Here is a 21,780-nt window from a genome sequence, read left to right on the forward strand (position 1 = left end):
TTGACTGCACTGATTCTATTGGATGAGAACTGCTACACTTGTGTGATCTGCAGTGCCGGTGTGGGAAGAACAGGAACCTACATTGTGATCGACAGCATGTTGAAGCAGATAAAGGAGGAGAGTAAAGTGAACATCATGGGATTCCTCAAACACATTCGAACCCAGAGGAATTATCTGGTGCAGACTGAGGTTCGACAACACATATTAATTCAAACTTTTTCACACCTTATGTCACGTCACGTGCAACATGAAATATCCATCATACTTGTGTGTGCGAGCAGGAGCAGTACGTCTTCATCCATGATGCTCTAGTGGAGGCCATCAGGAGTAAAGAGACCCTGGTCTCCTCCAGTCACATTCACACACATGTGTCTGATCTCCTCACACCGGGACCTACAGGAAAGACCCGCCTGGAGAAACAGTTTAAGGTGAGACCTTTGGGTTTGTGATTCCACCTTAATCACTATTACGCTGAGCAATTCACTGTGCTTTCCTTTTGTTCCTGTAGCTGGTCAGTCAGAGCTGTGCAAAACAGAGCGATTACACAGTGGCTTTAGAGGAACGCAACGCATCTAAAAACAGGACATCCTGTCTTATGCCTGGTGAGTGTATGCAAAAAAAATAAAAGAATAAAATAAAAATAAATGTATTAACATACGTTATATAAAAAGTGAAAGGGTAATGTTTTATTTCCTAAATAATTTATTATTCTTATTTATTACATATATAATGAATATAATGAATAATATTTATTTATATGCATATATAAATATATTAAAAAGTGAAAAGGTAACATGTTTTTCTTTAAATAAATAAATTCAGTTATTTATTTATGCATTTATATGCATACGTTAATTATATATATATATATATATATATATATATATATATATATATATATATATATATATATATAAAAGTGAAAGGGTAACCTGTTTTCATTTAAATAATTTTATTCAGAAGAAATGTTTATAAATAAATATTCAGTATTATTTATTATGTCATATTTATTTATATTCATAAACATAGAAAAGGTTTTGAGGATGTATATTCAACTGTTTATACATATTCAATATTGTATTTATCATAAATATTTATATAATTTATTAAAACACTAATATTTATAATATATAAAATGTAACCTGTTTTCCTCCAAGAATTATATTCAGAATATAGTGAAGAGCTTTTTAAAGTGTATTTAAAGATCTAATGAATGACTGAGCTCATTGAGTTTCGTGAACTGTACCCGCTGATCTTTATCCTCACATGTGCTCGCTCTTTCTGTGCTTCAGTGGAGAGGTCAAGGGTCATTCTGTCTACAGGACCTGGAGAAGCATCAGACTACATCAATGCCTCTTATTTAACGGTAAGACTCTTGTTCTGATGCTCCTGTTCAGACTCCTGTATGTAATATGGTGTGATACGACGAGTCTGTGCCGTTTACAGGGCTACCATCAGACCCACGAGTTTATCGTTACCCAGAATCCTCTGCCAAACACCATACAGGACTTTTGGAGGATGATCTGGGATCACAATGCACAGATCATAGTTTCTCTGCCAGATACACAGAGCGCGGTGAGTCACGAGCACAAACACGTCTATACTGCTGCACACGTCCTCATGTGATAACTGAGACCTGTCATTTCCTGACCGTCACAGAGCAGAGACGGAGAGTGTGTGTACTGGCCCACTAAAGATCAGCCAATCAGCTGCGAGACCTTCACTGTGACCTTCAGGGGTGAGGACAAACTGTACCTGTCCAATGAGGAGTCGCTTGTGGTACAGGACTTCATTTTGGAGGCTCTAAAGGTGAATAAAACTTCTTTCATTTATGTAGCCAGAACTCAGTTTTTGCAGCTGCTCAGAATAAACCAAAAAATAAAACTGATAAAAAGTGATGGTAAAGAAAATATATTATTAGAATTTTTTATTTTAGTTTGAATAAATTGAGTTCTTTTTAACCTTTTATTGATCAAATATATTAGACAGCAGAACTGTTTCCAACACTCATAATAAATCAGAATATTAGAATGATTTCTAAATGATCATGTGATCGACTGATGTTACATGTGACACTGAAGCTGGAGTAATGATGCTGAAAATTCAGCTTTGCATCACAGGAATAAATTATTTTTTTAAGTATATTCAAATAGAAAACTATTATTTTAAGTTGTAATAATATTTCACAATATTAGAGTTTTTTTCTGTATTTTTGATAAAATAATAATTGCATGCTTGATGAGCAGAAGAAACTTCTTTCAAAAACATTAAAAATAGTAATGTTTCCAAACTTTTGGTCTGTACTGTATATAATTATATATATATATATATATATATATATATATATATATATATATATATATATATATATATATATATATATATATATATATATATATATAATATAGTCCTGTATATACAAAGAAGTGATACCCCCTCACAATGTAGAGCGCTTTAAGTACGTAGAAAAGCATAAAAGTGCTATATACATGTAATAAATTATTATATTTTGCATAAAAAATTATTTACTGACATTTTAGTTCCTAATGATTTTTTTTATTGCTATGATATTTTAATTGTGCATACTTTCCTGATATTTTATAACTCAATAAAGGAAAATAAATAAATGTCAGTATTTTTTGTACTGCCTTTATTTAAATACTGTGTGTGTGTGTGTGTGTGTGTGTGTGTGTGTGTATATATATATATATATATATATATTGCAGTAGTATTTACAGTAATGAGAATTGCTCATGAAATTGTTTGAAATGTAAAAATCTGGACACATAACAGCGCACATTTATAAAATTATTAAATAATTATTATTTACACTATTTATGTATACTATTATGTAACTGAATATGTAAATGTTAAATAATCATTAAAAACTGATACTAAATAATTAAATAGTAGTAGTAGTTGTACTGCCCTTATTTTAAATAGACATGTTAAATAACAGCATTTTTAAATAATATATTACAATAATGAAATGCTAATGAGAACCACTTGAAAACATTATGTGAAATTTAAGAAAATACTTAAGTAAAACATCTGGACACATTACAGCAATGAAAATACTATTTTATTATTATAACTTTTCTTTATAGAATTATTAAATTAGAATATAATAAATTCATACTAAGTAGTATTATTAAAATATAACTGTATGAATGTATAATGTAATTTAATATGTAAATTTTAAATAATCAGAAAAACTTAACAATTTATTTTTGTTGATTTTGTGACATGAAAAACAAAGCAAATTGAACACATTCACATTTAATATTTCTGAAAGGCCTCTTTGTACTGGAGATTGCATCTCTGAAGCATTTAAGTCTATGGAGCAACAACAGAGATGTGTGAATTTTATTCTGCGTGGCTGTGTGACAGGACGACTATGTTCTGGAGGTCCGGAGGTACCAGAGCCCTCGCTGGCCGAACCCTGACAGCCCCATCAGCAACTGCTTTGAGCTCATCAACATCATCAGAGAAGAGAGCTCACGCCGAGAGGGACCCGCCATCATCCACGATGGGTAGAGTCTCATAGCATTTCTAAGAAAGACTGAAATAGAGAGGAGTGTGTCATTCCTCACTGTGTCTGAGCAGGTCTGGAGGATCGAGTGCTGCTTTACTCTGTTCACTGACCAGCCTGGTCGACCAGCTGGAAGAGGAGAACAGTGTAAACGTTTATCAGACTGCCAGAATGATGAACCTCATGAGGCCGGGAGTCTTCAACGATATTGTAAGATGACTGTGGTATACCTTGAAAAGATATGAATTATAAAATGTGCATGGTTTAAGGAATAGTCCAGTCACAAATGAAAATGTGCGGAAGCTCTCCTCACCCTCACAAGATGTAGATGAGTTTTTTTCTTCATCAGATTTGGAGAAATCTGCTTGCTCATCAATGGATCCTCTGGAGTGAATGGGTGCCGTCGGAATGAGAGTTCAAACAGCTGATAAAAACATCACAATAGTACTCCAGTCCATCAGTTAACATCTTATGAAGAGAAGAGCTGCGTGTTTGCAAGCTGTTTGGACTCTCATTCTGACGGCACCCATTCACTGCAGAGGATACACTGATGAGCAAGTGATGCAATGCTACGTTTCTCTAAATCAAACTCATCTACTATCATTTTGGATGGAGTGAGGGTGAGAAAAGTTCAGTAAATTCTCATTTTTGGGTGCACTGTTCCTTTAACATCTTTCCTGTGTGTGCAGGATCACTATCAGTTCCTCTATAAAGCTATCCTGAGTTTGGTGAGCACCAAGGAGGACGAGAGAGCACTTCACCACTCGGGAAACAACGGCACGGTTCCCGCCAACCCGTTGGAAAGCCTGGAGTCGCTCATGTAGATATACAGACATTAAATCAAGAGAAAGTCGTTTTTAAAACCCTTATAAAGTCTCTACACAGACTACATGAGTACAGGATATACTATAATCTGGTCTTTTATTGTGCCTTTTCATTACCTTTGTACTTTATAAAATGCTTTGATATAATATTTCTGTTGTAACTAATGCCAAAATTTCTACTCTTTGGAAAAGCAGTGATTGCTGTATTGCTGGTGATGTCTTAGATTTTAGTCAGACATAATTGTTGAAGAAATATTTATAAGTAGCAGGGTAAAATATTTAATATGCTATCTATTTGGGGGTAAATCTTTGATATATAATAGCATTCTTGAATGTAGCCTCATGAGTGTGATTCTAATATATAAAACAATCGGCCACACCAACAGACCAAAATACATTTCTATGACTAGCTCTTCTTTTTTACTATGTTAGTTATTGTAGAAACTGAATGTTTCTTTTTTTTTTTTTTTTAATTTCTGAATTAACTTGATATTGATATGTTGTAACAGACATTTTTTCGTACATTTCTTATTTGTAATACGCGCATCCTTCTAGATTTAAATCTGTCATTTCATTAGCATTCAGTTTTATATCTCCATGTTTATCAACTTTTATTTAAACTGTCTAATCATTTAGGCCTTTTTTGTCAAGCATTAACTCAGAACGTACTTGGAGACAAGAAAGCAAGCACAGTAAAAAATAAACAAAGCAGGATTTTCCACGCACATCATTTCTTCTACATTTGCGAGTGTTTGTCATTTCTAAACGTTGTATTTTCTTTCACCGAGCTTCTAAACTGCTAACCACAAAATGAAAGTGGGTGAAATGAAATATTTTGTGTAAAAGTGTTGCAGTGCGATTATTCGAGAGACTACATATAATATTTAACATAAAATAATAATGTCAGTAAGTCTGTAGGCATGTCAACTAACCAAAATAATTACTTTAATTACGTACCGATTTATTTATTTTGATGAGTAATGTATTATAGTTATATATTCAGATTTTATGACCTTTCAAGATAATATTTGAGAGACTTTGTCAAAATATTAAAGTTAATTTGAGCTCCTAGGCACAATATAGATTACAAATTCATAAAAATGCAAAAACAAAAAAAATCGCATTTTGTGTGCATGTTATTTGGCTTGCAATTGATTGACGTTTATTTTTGGTCATTTTTTGTTTGTTTAACTGGAGCTTGAGTCAGACCTCAGTCTAATTAAGCACAAGGCTCCAAATTTAATTTTTTATAATATGCACGTATACATTTTACCCTAAACTAGCTAAAAGATCCTTCTTCGGAGTAAATGTTCCCTCTCATTGCCTGATCAAAATTGAAAGAATGGTAAATTCTATTATATTTCCTATATATGTATGTATGTACTGGAAAATATGAGTTCATAGCAAGTTCATTTCCAGCTCAATCTTTGACAATCAGCTGCAAAAAAGGTAAAAAAGAAAACGCACAACCTAAATGGACAGTGTTTATTTCTTTAGTATTTAATATAAACATGATATATGTACATGAACATCATGAGGACTTCAGATGGGCCATTTCCACTGGTTCACCGGTGCATCCTCTACGAGAGGTTCCCACGGTTTCCATTCGGTCATCTTCCTGGACAGAGCCAGCTCAGCCTCGGCCTGCAGACACCAGACAGATGAGGTACAGCACGCTGTATTCACTCTATAAACTCAGTTCTCCTAAATCAGGCTTTGCGATCTTTAATTATTACATCATCTCACCTGTGCAATAACCTCCTCAATCTGTCCACAGCTGATTTTTTTTTCAAGCTTTTCTACGTCTGGTTCCTTTATAGTAAAAACAAATCACATATATAGAAATTAGGATTCTTATATCAATATGTGTATGAATACTTAAACCTAAGTCTCAGATTTCTCACAGCTTTGACGTGGTTGAGCCTCTCGTTGATCAGCTGCTCGGTGTATTTCCTGTAGGCAGCATCCTGAGGCATAGTTTGTAGAGCGCCCAGGATCTTTGTGTACAGAATCCGAAGACGCTTGGGGGAAAGAAAGCAACGATTCAATAGACAGCATTCTGATACGTACAAGTCCTCTAACTTAAAACATATGTTTGCAACAAACAAAACACCTTGATCGTAAATGAAAGTAAAGATGGAAATTATAAAAATTAGATCAAAACACTCACCTCATGTGGATTGTGGGAGACAGCGAGGCCAACCAAGCCTGTGGTCTAAATATAAGACGATCAAAAGATGCATATTCCCATGCATACACGTGTCAAAACAATTTATGCAATAAAGCCATTCGACATTTAAACATTAACAATATTCATACAAGTTTCACTTATAAGTGTCAAATGCACAACTTGATTTCCAATGCATGACATTTATAGCTTCAAATAGACATCACACCACTTAAAGAATCATTTGTATTATTATAACCCCTATTTTCTGTAGGATGGCGATGGTTCGGGTTTCATTACACCAGCTATCATCATTATCCTCGAGCAAAACAAAGCACGAATTATGCATTTAAATACATGTAAACGCTGGGGTTAGACGTGCAGAAAAAGATGATATATTAAAACACTTCAGTATTTAGAACCAAGCTTCATTCACGGATGAATATCAATAGTTTTTAATAACATATTTTCATGACCTCCGCACGTACCTTCTTGATCAAACCAGCCATGTCAACCGATGATGATGACGCGCTCCAACGACGCAACTTCCGTCGGCCGAGTGTGACGTCCGTGGCTTATATTATTAATAAAACATTATTTAAGGTAATAGTAAATAGGTTCTACATAACTTTTTTGCGCTTTGAAGTTGGATTTTTTTAAAACGATCTGTTACGTATTGAAACGAATCTCTTAAAATTAAATTCGTCTGCCTCGTCTTACTAAATAATATTAATACTAATAATAATGTAATAATAATAATAGTGTAATTTTTAAATTACTATTTTTTTAAACAATGTAAATCTATTTTAACAAAATGAATCAAAAATATTGTACAAAGTCAATGTCACAACAACACTTAAAAGTAGCTATTCTAGCATTGGCACTATTAAACGTGATTTCGAAATTATTTTAAATATATAAATAAAATCGTTGTAAATAACGTCTTAAATTAATTGCAGCATTAATTAATACTTAAAACTCACCACAGGAGGGTGGTTCCGTTTTTCTTACTAGATATTTTATTTATTTATTTTAGGAAATATTTTTTTAGGAGCTGATGTAATCCAATAATTTATCAAATAATTGTAAATCAATGCTCTCCCTCTCTCTCTCTCTCTCTCTCTATATATATATATATAGATAGATAGATAGATAGATACAGATATATATTTTTAGAAATTATAGACAAAAAAATCTTTATGAGAAAAAAGATTTTATAAGTTGCTGTTTGTATTCAGTTTGAATTGTTATGTTTTACATGCTTTGAGATGTGCAACGTTTCCCTGTTTACATTGTGCCTTTGTGTGATGGAACTGAATATTATTGTAAAAAAGGGGGGGGGGGGGGGGTAATTAAAAAAAAATTATAATAATTAGCAAATTTGCAATTCCACACCGTAGCCACAGGAGGGCAGCAATTTTCCTCTGATTCTAGTTAATGTGACAAAATCCTCCTTTTAAGACTGAATCATCTGCAGGATCTGCACGTGTTGTTGTTGTTTTTGTGACTGTCGTCGCGCGTCATGTTGTCAAGCAGCCTGAAGAAGAAACCCGATTGCGCCGCCTAGTGGTGACGCAGTCCTCATTTGAAGTTTGTATTGATGTATTATTATCAAAGCAGGGCTTTAATGTGTCTGCTGGAGTATTCAGGTGATGCTGCGCTTTCTTTGGCAGACTTGTCATTCTCTGTTTTAAAAAGTAACTTTAACTGTATAAGTAATAGTTGTGAGTCGACGTGATTTTGCCAAAGTAATACATGTTCCTGGATCAACACCTTTTGTTGGTCCTGGATCAACATTATTGTCCAAAAATATAAACTTAACCCAATCCATACCGATAAACCTAACCCTACCTACCAATAATTTATTGCTAAAATCAGTGTGAAATGATAGCTGATTAACAAGAGTATTGAAGCACCTAACCCTGATTGTAAGCCTAAAACAGATATTTCCTGAAAAGTGTTCGTCTATAAGATTTGTTTACCGTTTGCTGTCTGTCTTGCTGAACTCCCTCGGCATGTAGATGTGCAAATGTCTTTACTTTTGAGTTGTGAATCTAAGGAGGCTATTCCAGTAAAGCTCTAGTGCTTTTTAAAAAGTCTCAATAAAAACCCATTCAAAACAATATGGACTTTGTCAGATTCAGTGGCTCAGAAGCATTGCTTTTTAATCATGGAGTCTTAAGATCAAATCTGCTTACATACATAAAATGCTTTTCTCCATATAAGCGTGTTTTGCATATGTGCAAACAATCCCACAAATGGGAAAAACTTTGTCAAAATGATAACACATACATGACTAATAAAATAAAAATAATTAGTTTATTCAGATTAAGGCTTTATTGAATACATATATAGCTGAAGCAAGGTCTTTGAGATGCTAGAAACTTCCAGGCTTGGACTGTTGTTACAAAACAGTCCAAGCCTGGAAGTTTCTAGCGTCTCGAAGACCTTGCTTCATCTGTTTTTACCCAGGGTTGGAACTAAATACTGGACTATTTAAAGTTCATGCAATAATGCAGATACACTTATTGTTCACAAGGGGGAGCACGTTAACACACTGATTCTTTTCTTTTATTAACTTAACAGTGATTCTGTTAACCCTTGTTCTGAAACCCTGGTGTGAGAGCATGTATATATGTAAGTTGGTCATGTCTAACACATAATGGCGTTATTTCCTGTGACCCAAAAGCTACACAGAGTTTACTACATTGTAAATACGCCACCTAGTGCCAACAAATGAGGTTGCCATTGCTGTGGAGGAGGGGAGTCAAACTCCTGGAGGGCCAGAGCTGCAGAGTTTAAATTCAACACACACCTGCTGCAGCTGACCACGTCCTTCAGGCTTATTTGAGGACGACTTGGTATGTGTGTTGGAACAAAACTTTGCAGAGCTCCGGCCCACCAGGAAAGTCTAGATGGATTTGCTGTTTTTCCACTTATATAAGCTGTTGGTGTTACGTAGTAAAAACTTTATACATTATATTAGACATCTAATGAAGGGTACATATGAGCAAAGATAGACATTCTAACATTAAAAAAAAGAGTTACATTGTATTTTAAAAGGTCAAATGCCTGGAATTTCTTTTCAAGGTCATCAAACTTCGTAAGTGGACCTAAATAAAAATAACGAGCATATCCATTCCATAACATTCTGCGTTTTAGTTTACATTTTTTTTTTATGTCAAATTTATTGAGTGCAAAACAGATTCTGCCAAAGGCAGATGTTTAAAAGGGCAGATTATTAACAGACATGAACAATCAAATCAGTCAAATGGCTTTGTTTCCAAATATTCAATCGAAGACTGAATGTAAGCAATAATGACCTGCACATTCACACATAAAGCTGAACATCATGAAACAATCCCGATTCAGATAATGTGTGTTTGTATCTGTATTGTGCAGATTTGTATGTCTTCTGTCTCGGTTTTAAGAAAGCAAATTAAAGACCATGTGTGCCTGTGAGTCACTACATGTGATGGAACTCAAAACCTTTTTGCCTTGTTGTGTCAAAGTGACTCACATTCTTTGAGTGTCACAAGTGCGTCAGCACTAAATATATCCTCCAGGACCGGTGAAGACACACTCAGTCTGCTCCACAGCTCTTCAAGGTGCATTGGATTTCTTCTGATTAAACAGTGACAACTGTGTTTTATGATCCATCTGCATGACACAAGTTTTCATCGAGATTGGAGTTGCATTGTGTTGCATCTTTTTGAGCTCTGAAACTACAATGGACCACGTGGAATAAATAGATGAAGATCAGCTGATTGGGTTTGTTATTCAAATGAGCCTCCAAGATGCATGCAGTCTCTGTTTTGAACATAACAACAAGGTATGCACAATACCTTTTGCAATATATTTGTAATTTAACTACAATAATGATATATGCATTTCAAATAAGTCTCACATTCTCTCATGCAGGACTTTAGAAACAGCCAGTGATCAAAACCTCAAGATTTTATCTGCAATAGATCAAGGTACTCCATACATGTCCCGAAATATCAATGCTCTGTTTTGATTGTCCAATGGCATGATATTCCTCATATGGGTGTGTAATATTATTCAGGTGATGTGTTTGCACTGAGAATACTGCAGAAGTACAGGGATGCCTTTAAGGAAAGAGACAGCACGGGTTGGCTACCGATGCACAGAGCGTCTATCCAGCCTGATGTCTGTGTATTGGATTACGTCCTCCTGGGTGAGTGGAATCATGTCTGTGGTAGAGTGTGTATAAATGACTCACAATTAGCTCGATATAAAGCAGAGGTATATATATACTGGCATCTTTTTTTTCCTGGATAGCATCCCATGAGCTGAGCATGGAGGAGATGACGGTTGATGGAGACACCGCTCTGACACTGGCTTGTCAAGCTGGACATGTGGAGGGCGTAAAAGTTCTTCTCCATCACGGAGCATCCCCACACAACACGAACAGCAGGAATGAGACGCCACTACTCCTGGGTATTACAACAAAAACATCATAAAATTAGACTTGTCTCTTGGTGGAGCTCTCAATAAGCAAATAAAAGCATAGTTCACCCCAAAATTAAAATGATCACGCTACATTTGTATATGTTTCTTTCATCTTTTTAAAGCACAAAAGATAATATTTTAAAGAATGTTGGTAAACAAACAGTTGACGGTAACCATTGACTTCAACTGTTTGAAAAAAATACAAATAAAAAATGGAAGTCAATGGCTACCATCAACTGTTTGGTGAACTGTCCCTTTAAGCAGATGTCATTATAAACAAAAGTTATGTGGATTAAAATTTCATTACTTTCCCAGGTGAATTTCACGAATAAATGACAACTTTATTTCCCCTAACTTAAGAAAAAACGAAAAAAAAAAAAAATTATATTTCGCATTAATAAAAAGATGTAATCATTAATATATTATTATTATTATTATTATTATTATGAATAAAAATTTTATGATGTTTACTGGTCTTTAAACATCATAAAACATCTTTTATTTATTTATTTTCTTGCATTGTGCCATTATTCTCATGACAATCAATCAAATTTTACACAATTTAATGTAATTATCCTAAATGTAATGAAGTGATTTTATATAGGCAAAATCTTAAATTAATAATTTTTTAGTTTTTATTTATATTTTCATTTTTATCTTATCTGGGGGCGGGTCGCAGGGGCAGCAGTCTAAGCAGAGACGCCCAGACTTCCCTCTCCCTAGACACTTCCTCCAGCTCTTCCGGGGGGATACTGAGGCGTTCCCAGGCCAGCCGAGAGACATAGTCCCACCAGTGTGTCCTTGGTCTTCCCCGGGGCTTCTTCCCCGAGGGATGTGCCTGGAACACCTTCCCAGGAAGGTGTCCAGGAGGCATCCGGTACAGATGCCTGAGCCACCTCAGCTGACTCCTCTTGATGTGGAGAAGCAACGGCTCTACTCTGAGCTCTTCCCGAGTGGCCGAGCTCCTCACCCTATCTCTAGGGGAGCGCCCCGCCACCCTACTGAGAAGGCTCATTTCAGCTGCCTATATACGGGATCTTGTCCTTTCAGTCATGACCCACAGCTCATGACCATATGTGAGAGTAGGAACGCACAGTAGATTGACTGGTAAATCAAGAGCTTGGCCTTGCAGCTCAGCTCCTTCTTTACAATGACAGACAGGTACATCGACCGCATTGCTGCAGAAGCTGCACCTATCCACCTGTCAATCTCTCGCTCCATTCTTCCCTCACTCGTGAACTAGACCTCAAGATACTTGAACTCCTCCACTTGAGGCAGGAGCTCTCCACCAACCTGAAGGGGACATACCACCCTTTTCTGGCTAAAAACCATGGCCTCGGACTTGGAGGAGCTAATTCTCATCCCAGACGCTTCACACTTGGCTGCAACCCATCCCAGCGCATGCTGAAGGTCCTGGCCCTATGAAGCCAACATGACAACATCATCTGCAAAAAGCAGAGACGAAATCACGTGGTCCCCGTCAGCTGCCTCAGGAGTCCTGCAAGCCAGCCAGGCTTGGAAGTACTCCTTCTTCAGCCTGACAGCATCCCTTACTTCTGTTGTCCACCACCGGGTTTGGGGATTGCCACCTCGACAGGCACCGGAGACCTTATGGCCACAGCTCCGAGTGGCTGCATTAACAATGGAGGTGGAGAACATGGTCCACAGGCTCTGTTAGACTCTGGTCGAAGCTCTGCTGGAGGAGGGAATTGAAAATCTCTCTGACAGGGGGCTCAGCCAAATGTTCCCAACAGACCCTCACAATATGTTTGGGTCCACAGAGTCTGTGCATCTTCCTCCCCCGCCATCGGATCCAACTCACCACCAGGTGATGATCAGTTGACAACTCCACCTCTCTATTTACCCGAGTGTTCAAGACATACTGCCGGAGGTCAGAAGAAACGACCACAAAGTCAATCATCGACCTCCAGCCTAGGGTGTACTGGTGCCACGTGCGCTGATGGACACCCTTATGCTTGAACATGGTGTTCGTTATGGACAAACTGTGACTTGCACAGAAGTCCAATAACTGTGCACCACTTGGGTTCTGATCAGGGGTCCATTCCTCCCAATCACGCCTCTACAGGTGTCACTGTCGCAGCCCACGTGAGCGTTGAAGTCCCCCGGGTAGAACGACGGAGTCAATATATCTTATTCAAAATATATAGAAATTAGCATTACTTTAGTACAACAAAATGATGTACAAATACTTCACTTTATACAGTTGAAATAAAAGTTTTTGTTTTGTTTTAGTTGCCAACTAAGAATTGGGTTAAATGTGTTTAATTGGCACAGAATATTGTCAAAGCCAGAAACATAAATTATCCTAAAATAATGTTTTTAAATATTAGGGATGTCCCAAGCTGATCTTAAGGATCTGGGCCGATCAATAATAAAAAAAATGTATTGTTTAAAAAATAAATTAATAAAACTGTATACACACTATTGAATTTAATAACTTTAATGTATGAACTAAACATAAATTCCTATAGAAATATAAAAGTATTTGCTCGGGACTCGGTATTGGAGTGGAATCGTATCGGGGTGCACAAATAACCTGATCGTGACATACCCATTAAAAATTGTTTTATGACAGATACAATTTCTTTTTAATGTTTTTATTTTATAATTTTTTTTTTATTATGGGTTAAATTTAACCCATAATTGCACTTTGTCCTATACATGCAAAATTAAGCACAACTTTATAAAAGCAGGATTAAATCACATCACATCAGTATAGTGTCACCGGCTTGTGAATGTAAGAAAGAAAGAAAGAAAGAAAGAAAGTGTATTATGGTTTTGCACAAGTACATGAAAATGCATGGTTTTGCGTTTTGAGTTTTATACTAAGCTTCAGGATCATATTCCCATGTTTCCTTTTGTAGCTGTAAGGGCAAACTCTTATGAAATGGTATATGCACTGATAATGGGAGGCGCCTTCGTGAGGCAGCTGTGTTTGAAGAAGTGGACGGCCACCCATGAGGCTGCTAAGGTGGGTTGCGCGGACATCCTGATGCTGTTGCTGAGACACGGGGGGAAGGTGATGGGACGGGACGGACATGGGGTCACACCGATGGGCATCGCTGCAGAGTACGGCCATCCGGAAATACTGGAAATCCTTATCCAACATGGTAAGTCAGGGTATCCATCCCTATAGTAAATTATGAATTATGTTAATATTAAATAACAATAATTTATCAGATTTAAATGTAACCTACTGGTGATGAATACTATAAATAATCTTTTTTTTTTTTTTTTACTGGTGTGCAAATGTACTTAGTTTAGCTTATTATTAATAAAATGTCATGCATAAAAATCTGGGAATTGCAACTTTTAAATCGGCCAGAATGAAATAAATGCTTTTTTTTTCTGCTTTGGTGCTCTGCATAAAGGCTAGGGTTACAAAAGAGCAGAACATTTCCAGACACTTCCCAGAATTTTTAAGGCCCACTTAAAATGTTATTAAGACTTTTACATTTTTATATGTTTAAAAAAAAAAAACATAATTCAGAAGTAATAGGCTATTTTCATAGCTTATTACTTTCATAAAATAATGTATTCTATTTACTTTAAGACTCATACAAAATGAATAATTTGATTAAATATGCAGTCTCAACTATAAGGCATTTAAAGCTGCGGTAGGGAACTTTTGACGTTCTAGCGGTTAATAAACAGAACTGCTTGCGTCTTGCGGAAGAACATCGTAGCCGGAACTACTTCTCTCTGTTTATGTCTATGAAGAATCACAAAGGTACTGGGTTACTCCGCCGCGGTATCCCCGAAGCAATCTAAAATAGTCCGAATATAAACACTTATTATAGATGCACCAGTGATTCAGGACAAGCTAAAAACACGGTTTGGAAAATGGATTCATGGTGTACTCGCTTATTATATATATTTGTCTACATTTTGAACACAAACAAAGTTACGGACCGCAGCTCTGATTGGTTGTTTCTTACCGGGAGCGGATGACTTTCTGCAAATGGCAATAGACCACTGGGAGGAGCCAGAGGAGCTTGATTTATTCACAGATTATCTGTCTCATATTCTACTGTCAGGACATAATGACAGCAAATATGTAAAAAATATATTTTTACAAAAGTTACCTACTGCAGCTTTAAAGGTTCATTTCCCAAAACGGAATGTCTTTCTTGCTCTCACCTCTAGGGGGCGACACCACAGCACAAGCTACCAATGGAGACAGTGTGTTATATGACGCCGCAGGCTGTGGGAACCTGGACTGTATTGATCTACTCCTACAACATGGCGCCAATCCTAATGTAGCCAGTCTTTGCTCTCAACTGCCGATTCACCGCGCAGCCTACGAGGGACACTACCTGTGAGAGCACAGCAAATCAGTCTCACCACACTTCACCAAACATCTCTGCGCTAATAATTATTTAATCTCTCTTTAAACTGACAGGGCTCTGAAGAAGTTAATTTACATCACCAATAAGAAGGCCATCCGTCTGTGTGGGATGAGTCCGGTTCATTCTGCGGCAGACGGAGGCCATGCTGAATGTCTTGAGCTGCTCATCCAGAAAGGTTTTGACGTCAACCCAATCCTCGGCAGCCATATTTCCGAAAACTACGGTGACATGAGGAAGACCCCGCTGTACTTCGCCATCTGCAATGGAGACGTCACCTGCGCCGAGATGCTTCTGAAAGCAGGTGCGATGCCGGACCTGGACCCGCTGCGCTGCCTCCTGGTGGCCGTCAGAGCTGAGAAGTACGAGCTGGTGTCACTTCTTCTCGCCTATGGGGCGGACGTCAACTGTGTCTTCTCTGTCATCAGTGACACCGCGTTTCCCACGGCATTGCAATACTGCCTCAAAGATGAAATGATGCTGCGTCTGCTCCTTAACAACGGTTACCATGCAGAAAGCTGCTTTGAGTGTTACCATGACAACTGGGTAACAACATACACATGGGCAGAGGCTGCTAGCATCTCGTACCAAATCAGGAGTGATTCGAATAAAGTAACCGTAAGAATCATGTTTGGGGTCTAGAAAACAATGTAGTGAATTCACTAACAGTTGCAGCACTTATTCACTAATAAGTCTTATTCACTAAACCCCTGAAAATGCAATAAACATTGCAATTAGAGGCTTTATAATACACTCAAATCAAGAGCAATCTGAACAAATTGTTTCTAAAGCATCATGTTCGGGGGCTAGAAAACAACGGTGCAGTGTTGGGCCACTTTTGCGTTCGCAAAAACATGCGTCTTATTCAATAACCAGCGTAACCAGGCGTGCTGATATAGCACTGCGACTTAAACATTTAAAACCAAACTCATATCCGTGTGAATTAGGTTTCTTCTAGAATGCATTGTCATAATAAATGTTGCGCTGTTACTGTTTTGTGTGTGCGCACTCACATTTTATTATGGTTATATAACAATGCAAAAAGAGCTAGCGATTAATTCTTAGTGAATGTATATATTTATATATGGCCTAATTATGCACCCTGTTCTGTGTTTGAAGTTTTGTGAGTTTATTAGTGTTTCATGGATGGCGCATTTGGCGGGGAGGGTGGTGCAGACACTCCTAGATTACGTGAATCACGTGGACATCTGCTCTAAACTGCAATGTCTTCTGGAGAGACAAGAGGAGTGGCCTGATATCTGTGAAACCCTCAGTAAGACACGTCTGGTTACTTTTCACGTCATTCCTAAAATGCATGTAAAAATAAACAAACATGTATTTATGTCTGTTTGGTGTTAGGGAACCCTCGCTCTCTGAAACACCAGGCCAGGTTGGTTATCAGGAGATGTATGACACTGAGACGACTGAATAACCCAGAATACATGAGCACCGTTCCTTTCCCTCCGGGCCTGAAGAACTTCCTACTCTACAAAGAATATGATATTTACGGCCGAATGGATGAACAGTAGATATATGTATCTCTACACTAAAACCTAACAGTGAAAATCACTACATGAGTAGTGATCCAACTCCAAATTATTTCAACACAACAAATATTTCTGATGTGAACTCAAAAACTAATTATATTAAGAAGTCAATCTGAATAAGTTACTAAAAATATTTTAACTCTAATGATTAAAGAAAATCATCTACTAAAGTTCTACGGCTGATTTGAGCTTACCTGATGTTGAATAATTTATTTTAAATATTGATTCCCGAAAAAACATATTTGTATAGCCTAGAGCTCTAGGTTATTATATGTGACCCAGGAGCACAAAATCAGTCTTAAGTCACTGGGGGATATCTTATGGGTCAAAGTTATTGATTATTCTTTTATGCCAAAAACATTTTATGCCCAACATTTTTTTCTCCTACTGTAAATATATTAAAACTTAATTTTTGATTAGTAATATGCATTGCTAAAAACTTCCAGATATTCAAATAGTTGTATCTCGGCCAAATATTCCACTATCATAACAAAGCATACTGTACATCAATGAAAAGCTTCTATATAAATCAATCAAATCTTTCAGATGATGTATAAAAATCTTTACCCTTATGACTGGTTTTGTGGTGCAGGGTCACATATTTACATCTTTCATAATCTGTCTTATAAAGACTTTTAAAGCTATTTACTTTTACTCAAGACAGAATATTATCCAAGCGTGTTTCCTAAAAATAAAAAAATAAACAAACAAAAAATGCACATGCATTTTTCATTCGGTCAAGTGAAGTCCCCCCATCCCACACTGACACGGAGTCACAGCAGGACAGCTCTCGGTCAAGGAAAATAACAGGCAGGTTTTCCCAACTTCTTGATTGGAGTGTGAATATTTTATGTTTTGTTGTGTTTTTTTACCTGAAAATCAATCAGTTCAGTTAACCTAATGTGTGTAAGTGTTAAAGAGGACATATGATGTGATTTCAAGTTTTCCTTTCTCTTTGGAGAGTTCCAAACTGTTCATAAGATCCCTTTATAGATCCCTTTTTTCTATAAAGTGGTGCAATTCCAGTTTTTCAAGGATAGTCTGGCACTACTGACTCACAGCCTAAAGTTATGTTTTAATGTTTAAAGGATTTGCCACAGTTGATTCAAACAAGATTTCTGAACCGTGTAGAGTAACGTTAGCGCTTGTTGTTTGTAGTTTTTCAGATCACAAATGCAGACATGGTTTTATGTTTACATGGCAACACAATGCATAAAAACATAGTATAAATCATTATAACGAGGAATTATGTCACCACTGGATGCAACTAAAGTTTCGTTTGTAATGGGTTTTATTGCTTTTTTCTCGTTGCGCTGGGAGACTGCATCACAGTATGTTTAGAAGAGAAACAATAATGCACATTATGTGGAAAATAATGTTTTTTTTTTTTTTTTTTTACCTTAAACTGGATAAACACATTTCATTACACCAGATACACAAAATAATCTTCTTTTTAGCAACGTCATACGACCCCTTTAATGTTAGCTAGCAAAGAAGTGATGTGCCAACACACCATTACATCAAAGTTATCAACACAGTGCTTTAGACTACGGTACCATTTTACCAGTGGAAAATTAAGGATTCATTTTTGCTCTTTCTCACAGTCGGACACCGGCAAACGAGTTTCGTAAATGTTATTTTCAAACCAGAAAGAGGGCTGACTTCCACATTTCTCACCATCACTAGTACCACAGAAACTAAAGCTACTGGTAAAGCAAACTCACACATTGCTAATATTACAATGTTTGAACTTGTCGATATTAATCATTGTATATGATTCAACTCATCAGTTTCATCTAGAATATCCATGTGATGCTAATGAAGCTTACTAAATCCGCCGAAGTGAACAAAGCGGCTCGAGGAGGGTTTATGATGGCTGTTAAACGTTAGTTAACATTTTAGACTTTTATTTGCTTTCCACATTGTCTTATTTGAAACTCATACTAAATAAAATGTTGTAATGCTTTTGAAATCAACCTTTTCAGAGCAAAGGCAGTGAGGGTCCTTGTGATGTTAATGGCAACAATATAGCAGCTATTGGCAATACTACTGTACGTGCTCACAATGACGTAAGTAGAATTCACCTGCAATAAATTTAAGTTCTTTAAATACATAATTCTTCAGTTTTTAATGCAAATGTAATGATGACCAGAACTTTCTTGCAGCACAAATGGTAAGTCTCCTGAAGCAATACAATACTGATTATTAGACTGAAATTTAAATCTGGACTTTGATCAAATTATTCATACACTGCCCAGATAAAAAAAAAAGAAATTGTTCAACTACCCTAACTTTGTGTTTTTTTCTTTAAGGACAATAATGGCATTGATACTTCACACTATGACCCGAAAAGAAGAGACAGCAGATGTTTTCAAGACACACAGGTTATATGGATACATATCAGGACAATATTATATTAACTTCGCAACATTTTAATCTTTTAGCTGACATCAGCATGATTCATTTTGTCATACAATTGTAACAGAAAAAAACTATTCTTTCATTGTTTTTGTCAATCTGTTGAAAGTCTTTATTTTCAAGCTTTAAAAGAACTTTAATTTAGGCTTTCATTCACATTTAAACATTGAACAATGCCTCTTGTAGATCACAGGAAACACTTTAAATGGAAGCTCAAATGTTAAGGTGCCGATGCAATCCTCCATACCTTTGTCATTTATGGAAACTGAAATATGGTGTCGGCCCTCATAAAGGTATTTTTTATGATATGTGACATACGCTATTTTTTTCCCCGTACTACATTTAGAAAAAGGAGCTTGATCAGGTGCAGAAGGCAGCAATCACCATCAGAGTGGACATTGTCTTTAACACCAGTGGATGTTTTGATTGCATTTGAAGATGAGATGATGAAGTCTAGGGTCAGTGCACTGGTGCTGTGTTTTTGCACTCATCTAGAAAAATGTTCAGTGTTTGCACAGTCTTGACTTATTTTATGAAATGTCTGATGAGATTGTTTAAAGGTTATATTTTGACTATAAAGTCAAGTAGATTTTGTTTGATGTTTGAAAACCTCTTGATGTAAATGTTTCACTAAATTTCACTTAAGAATACCCTCCTGTTCTGTCATAATTTCATTGAACCAATGTTAGTTTTTGCTTAGTCTTATGTCATGTAATTACTTTGAGTTTGACAGACTTAAACTATTTTAAGTCTGTCAAAGTATTTCAAATAGTGTCTAAATAGATATGCTACTTAAAAATACATTAACTCTAGAAACAGTTTGTCCGACCTTGTATTTTTATAACATTGCATAACTTTTTAAACCATAAAAATATGACAAATTTCAAACTTCACCTAAACACTGATTATGGCCCCAGTCCAAAAACACGGTGGATTTTGTGGAATCTGTTGTTTGCTAGAGGCACTTGTTATTAGACCAACAACATTCCTGCACTTTCAATGCCAGTCGATGCAGTGGATGTTGTATTCCTGTAATAAACACAGATCCTAGACTTACGTGATTGTTTGGATCCTATGGGACAACAAACAGCTTATCTGAGCGTTCACATAAGACCAAATCTGATCATTACACACACACAGACCTGACCTGACAGCTTACAAACTTCAAAATCCATTTATATCCACACCATATTAACATTTAGTCTCTTTTTAGATTGACTAGATTTTAGTCAGGATTTGACAGTATGACGTATGCTTTGATAAATGCAATAATAAAGCAAATTTTAATCCTGATGATGACATCAGAAGCGAGACCAAACCAGTAAAAGGCTAAGAGAGAAGAGGATTTATTTAAATCCTCAAAATGGTTCATGCCAGGCTGATAACCGTTCTTGGGATAATCTGCCCCTCACTCTTAGCTTGTGACGTGTTACTTTAGCTCTATGTGGTATTCTTGGCACATATGAAAAAACTAAATTCACCCTACAATATTCTGGATAGTCAAGTTCTAAAACAAACTGATGATAGCATTTATGTGAAAAACACTTAATAGTGCTATACTGTCAGCGGCTATTGTGATTTCATTTAATGCACCATCATAACACAAGTAATTACGTACAGAGCAATTTAAAATAGATTTTCCTTAAGTGTTTCAAATTCAAGCATATGCACCACCTTGCTTGATATTATAAAGGACATTACCATTTCTCTAGCCATCTCCTTAGAGTCTATTTGCTTATTTTGGATATGAACAATGCAGTCAGCATTCGCTTACAGGCCACGCTGTGACCATGTCGTAAGCTCACATGCTTTTTGCAGCTCTGCCTGATGACTCCTACCTCCCAAAAAAGCAATGGCATCATGGGCTGGGGCTTTGTATCACGTCTCTCTGATCCTGCTCTTAAGACCCCTTCCAGCTGCACACCACAGCACATGAGCACCTACTCTCACTTACACCACTTGAAAAATCCCAAACACAAGATCCCAGAAAGATCTGATGCACCAATACTGAGCCGAAATCAAGACTTTTGAGACTCTGAGAAGACCACGAGAGACCATGAGTACATTCGGCTGCAGGCGCGGACTGAGTAAGCGTGAGGATTTGGATGAAGATGAGCTGTTGGCCTCGCTGACTGCTGAGGAGCTTCAGGAACTGGAGGAGGAGTTGGCTGATATTGACCCAGACGAGAACCTTCCCATTGGACTGCGACAGAGAGATCACACAGCTAAGACTCCCACTTGAACAATGGGAAGGGAAGCTCTGATAACATACTGGGAAAATGAGACTCGAAAACTGTTGGAGAAACAGAGGATCGGATCCACAAGTCCTAGACAGGGGAGTAATCAACTAGCTCAAACACTAATTATACTAAAACTTGTACTTTTTTGAGGTACAACATCTTGTCAATACAGTAGTACGCCATGAAACTCCTGGAAGTTTCTAGAGAGTCTG

At 36.7% G+C, this 21,780-nt stretch overlaps 3 protein-coding genes across 4 annotated transcripts in view; 2 read left to right on the forward strand and 1 right to left on the reverse strand.

Moving 5' to 3' along the window:
• The window catches only part of LOC127978584 (receptor-type tyrosine-protein phosphatase zeta), a 30,809-nt gene extending 25,750 nt beyond the window's left edge, over positions 1-5,059 (forward strand). For both annotated transcript variants that reach the window (XM_052583358.1, XM_052583363.1), the window contains 9 exons: positions 54-189; positions 282-428; positions 509-602; positions 1,293-1,366; positions 1,447-1,575; positions 1,660-1,809; positions 3,391-3,533; positions 3,607-3,742; positions 4,222-5,059. In XM_052583358.1, coding sequence (XP_052439318.1) covers positions 54-189; positions 282-428; positions 509-602; positions 1,293-1,366; positions 1,447-1,575; positions 1,660-1,809; positions 3,391-3,533; positions 3,607-3,742; positions 4,222-4,356 — 1,144 coding nt within the window. In that variant the 3' untranslated portion in view covers positions 4,357-5,059. The remainder of the gene's footprint in view (positions 1-53; positions 190-281; positions 429-508; positions 603-1,292; positions 1,367-1,446; positions 1,576-1,659; positions 1,810-3,390; positions 3,534-3,606; positions 3,743-4,221) is intronic.
• Positions 5,060-5,827: 768 nt separating this feature from the next.
• LOC127970430 (NADH dehydrogenase [ubiquinone] 1 alpha subcomplex subunit 5) lies at positions 5,828-7,106 on the reverse strand. Its single transcript, XM_052573024.1, has 5 exons — positions 7,012-7,106; positions 6,527-6,571; positions 6,261-6,377; positions 6,103-6,168; positions 5,828-6,000 (listed from the first exon to the last, which is right to left on the reverse strand). The coding sequence occupies exons 1-5, from the start codon at positions 7,030-7,032 to the stop codon at positions 5,899-5,901; spliced, it is 351 nt and encodes a 116-aa protein (XP_052428984.1). The 5' UTR covers positions 7,033-7,106; the 3' UTR covers positions 5,828-5,898.
• Positions 7,107-10,108: 3,002 nt separating this feature from the next.
• Positions 10,109-19,978, forward strand: LOC127978598 (ankyrin repeat and SOCS box protein 15-like). Its single transcript, XM_052583372.1, has 13 exons — positions 10,109-10,355; positions 10,445-10,500; positions 10,590-10,721; positions 10,826-10,984; positions 13,882-14,127; positions 15,164-15,335; positions 15,420-15,981; positions 16,483-16,636; positions 16,723-18,619; positions 18,701-18,795; positions 18,896-18,979; positions 19,223-19,294; positions 19,675-19,978. The coding sequence occupies exons 1-9, from the start codon at positions 10,321-10,323 to the stop codon at positions 16,890-16,892; spliced, it is 1,686 nt and encodes a 561-aa protein (XP_052439332.1). The 5' UTR covers positions 10,109-10,320; the 3' UTR covers positions 16,893-18,619; positions 18,701-18,795; positions 18,896-18,979; positions 19,223-19,294; positions 19,675-19,978.
• The last annotated feature ends 1,802 nt before the right edge of the window (positions 19,979-21,780 follow it).

The sequence above is a fragment of the Carassius gibelio genome, chromosome A4 (assembly GCF_023724105.1).
Source record: "Carassius gibelio isolate Cgi1373 ecotype wild population from Czech Republic chromosome A4, carGib1.2-hapl.c, whole genome shotgun sequence".
NCBI lineage: Eukaryota > Metazoa > Chordata > Actinopteri > Cypriniformes > Cyprinidae > Carassius > Carassius gibelio.